General features: G+C 45.6%; 1 protein-coding gene across 1 annotated transcript in view; it reads left to right on the top strand.

Moving 5' to 3' along the window:
- Positions 1 to 1,065, top strand: part of DCDC2C (doublecortin domain containing 2C) — a 39,361-nt gene extending 38,296 nt beyond the window's left edge. Inside the window, 1 exon segment of the mRNA XM_024756917.1 lies at positions 994 to 1,065. Within this exon segment, the coding sequence (XP_024612685.1) occupies positions 994 to 1,065 (72 nt within the window).
- Positions 1,066 to 3,098: the final 2,033 nt, after the last annotated feature.

The raw sequence follows: 3,098 nt of genomic DNA, 5'->3' as shown, positions 1-3,098 counted from the left end.
TTTTTTGCGTTACGCGGGCCTCTCACTGTTGTGGCCTCTCCCATTGCGGAGCAGAGGCTCCGGACGCGCAGGCCCAGCAGCCACGGCTCACGGGCCCGGCCGCTCCGCGGCACGTGGGATCCTCCCGGACCGGGGCACGAACCCATGTCCCCTGCATCGGCAGGCGGACTGTCAACCGCTGCACCACCAGGGAAGCCCCGAATGCCACGTTTTAATGAAGTATTTCACCGGTGTATTTTGCCTGCATTGAGTTTTTACTATCACTTGGATATCTGTGCACATTGGCTGTGGACATTCATCATCTATGCTTTGCTGACTTGCTCTGTAAATATACCTCCTCGGGCCTCTGGGAGCGTCTTGTGCATTAGTAGCTGACATCAGTCAGTAGACTTAATTTCTTAGCCTGAATCAAAGGGTTTTTCTCAAGGCCAGCAATATCGTTGGAATAATGGCAAATCCAAGCGCCTCATTTGCAGATATCTGGGTTAAGAACCTAAGCTTTTGGGGAAGGAAGGTGATAAGGAACAGCTGGGCCTCCTTCTCTTGCCCAAACACGGATGACTTATGTCAGGCAGAAGGGCTGGATCGAGCAGACGCATCTTCACGGAGCCTTTGCTGTGGGCTGGGCACGTGCTGGCCCCTGTCACTCACGTCCCAGCTCACCCACACATCACTCTTCCAGGTGGTATCAATCCCCGCTTTATAGACTCAAAACCAGTGAGGTGGAGAGATCTGAGAGGGAATCTACCGCACCAGCAGTTAGGAGGCAGGGTGCTTGGCTTTGAACCCAGTTCTGAACGATTCCAAAGTTTGTGTTTCCTCCCCAGAGAACCACGTGTCTGATTCCTCAGAGGAGACATCCCCTGCGTCATGCTTCCTGGTCTGCCCCTCCCAAGACAGGTGCTCTGTGATGTTCAGGACTGGGTTCATGGTGTGTGGCTCTCCAGGATGTTTTAGTTCTGTCAGGTCCACAGGACTCCGTCTCTGCTTCAGCATGAGCTGAACAAAAACTTCGCTGGTGTGAAACATCCCGTGGAGTTGAAGGTCGTCGGCCCTAAAATCTAGCCCATGCTTCTATGGGCTCAGAAGGAGAGCAAGCATTGTATAAGCATGGCGGTAGCTAGTAATACTAATACAAAGAAATATTACTCAATGAACACTTCCTGGCCGATAGGCCACAGTGATCTGTGTCTCTCAGTGAACTGTGGTTTTATTTGGCATTTCATTTGTCTGTTCACTTGAAAAATTGATCCTGTGATATTTATTTGACATTGAATATATAGATTTCTCAGGTATGTGGCTTCTGGCTTGACCCCCTCTCCCAGACAGATCGTGAAATCCTTAAGGGGCTGATACACATCCTTTACGGTGTCTAGGACAGTGTCTTATATGCAGTAGGTTCTTCATAAATTCTGTGGACTTGCTTCACGTTACCTGTGACTGAGTTGCTTAAACCGAAGTATATGAGCCTGGGGTAAGATGGTAATGACCTTGCGAAGCTGTAAGACAGCATATATTGTTATGAACGTTCTTTAAAAATACATATTTTATTTCTGATGTTGGATCACAAGGGTTTCTGTTTCATTTTGTTAGGATTTTTTAACGGTAAACTATATACAGCATAAAATTTGCCATTTTGACTGTTTTTAAGTGTACTTTAAAAAATTCAATAGTGCCATTAAATTCAGGGACGTTAGGTACATTTTCAGTGTTGTACAGGCATCACCACAGCCTACCGCCAAACTTTTCCATCCCCCAAACAGAACCTCTGTGAGTGTTAGGCACTGTTTCCCCGTTTCCCCTCCTCCAGACCTGACTCTGCTGTCATTTATGCATTTAAAACAACCTCCGACCAAAGGAGCTATTTAGATGTAGGTATTAGGAGCAGATCCCACTCACCCCGGCCCAGGGAGTTTCAGACAAGTGCATTTATTTTGTCATTATGTATGTCATGGGCACAGAATTGGGTGAAATCAAGATCAAACACCAAAGTGGACCCGTGCTGTGACATTCCTTCATTCCCAGAACGCTTTAAGTGTGTTAATTACACAGTCAGGACAACTCTGCCGATATCTGACACTTTAATAATGTTTTCCTTCTTAAAAAATGGAATGTTACCGACATCAATTAACTAATTTGAAACTTTATGTGAACTTATAAAGATGACATGTGTACTTTTCCCCTTTACCTATTTCAAACTGCGTTCCTGACACACATTTTTAATTAAATTGGGTGAAAACTGTCTGCATTGAGGTAGACTGCAATTTCTCCAGTCCTTTTCGTGCCTGATTTGTTTAGATCCATTGATTGTAAGGCAGTTTATGAGCAAGCAGCACTTTTTAATTCAAGCTGCGTGCTGAGTTTGTAAAACAATGTGTAAAAATTTTGAAAAGATTCAGTCCCTTTCCAAACAGCCGTGAAGATGATTCTGCGGCCCATGTGTTTAGGGCTGTCCAAGCCTGGCAGGGATTCCCATCTGCAGGCAGGTTTGCGCAGGAGTGGTCCGGCCTCTGGGACTCTAAGCCTTTTAATCTGACTCTGAGATCTGGGTTATCAACATTTGAATCGGTTTTTAGCTTTTCCTACCTTCAAAAAGTTATACATATAAAACTTTCATGGGTAATTTTATGTATTCATGAAGCAAAGAGGGAGAGAGATTGACTTTAATATTTTGGCTGCTTGAGTCTTTCTTCTGTGGAGATTATCTTGGCACTTTCTGCCTCCTTTTGTGCTGTTTCCTGTGATGGATTAAGTTTCGTGAAGGAAGAGTTCATTTTACTGTCTTCTGAGCACCTTTCACATCACCTGGCACGCAGGAGTATGTGGTCTTGAATCTGATCAAGCACCCTGAGCACAGGAGGTAACTATCGTGTAGTTGTGGTGGCAGCTTCAGGGGCAGTCTGAAGAACTCTGGCCCAGAGGCGGGCTTATGGCAAAGCCAGGGCCGCGGAGTGATTCCCGGTAGAGAGGACTAAAACCGCAGCTGAACAGTCAGTGACTCGCCAGAGACTGTGTCTTAAGAAGTAATCAAAGCCTCGACCTTTCTCTACAGGCAAGTTAAACTCTCTTTGGAAAATACCATAAAGTCAAAAGACAAT

This window comes from Neophocaena asiaeorientalis, unplaced genomic scaffold (assembly GCF_003031525.2).
Source record: "Neophocaena asiaeorientalis asiaeorientalis breed wild unplaced genomic scaffold, Neophocaena_asiaeorientalis_V1.1 scaffold703, whole genome shotgun sequence".
In the NCBI taxonomy this organism is placed as follows: Eukaryota; Metazoa; Chordata; class Mammalia; order Artiodactyla; family Phocoenidae; genus Neophocaena; species Neophocaena asiaeorientalis.
This window is presented reverse-complemented; position numbering and strand designations above follow the sequence as displayed.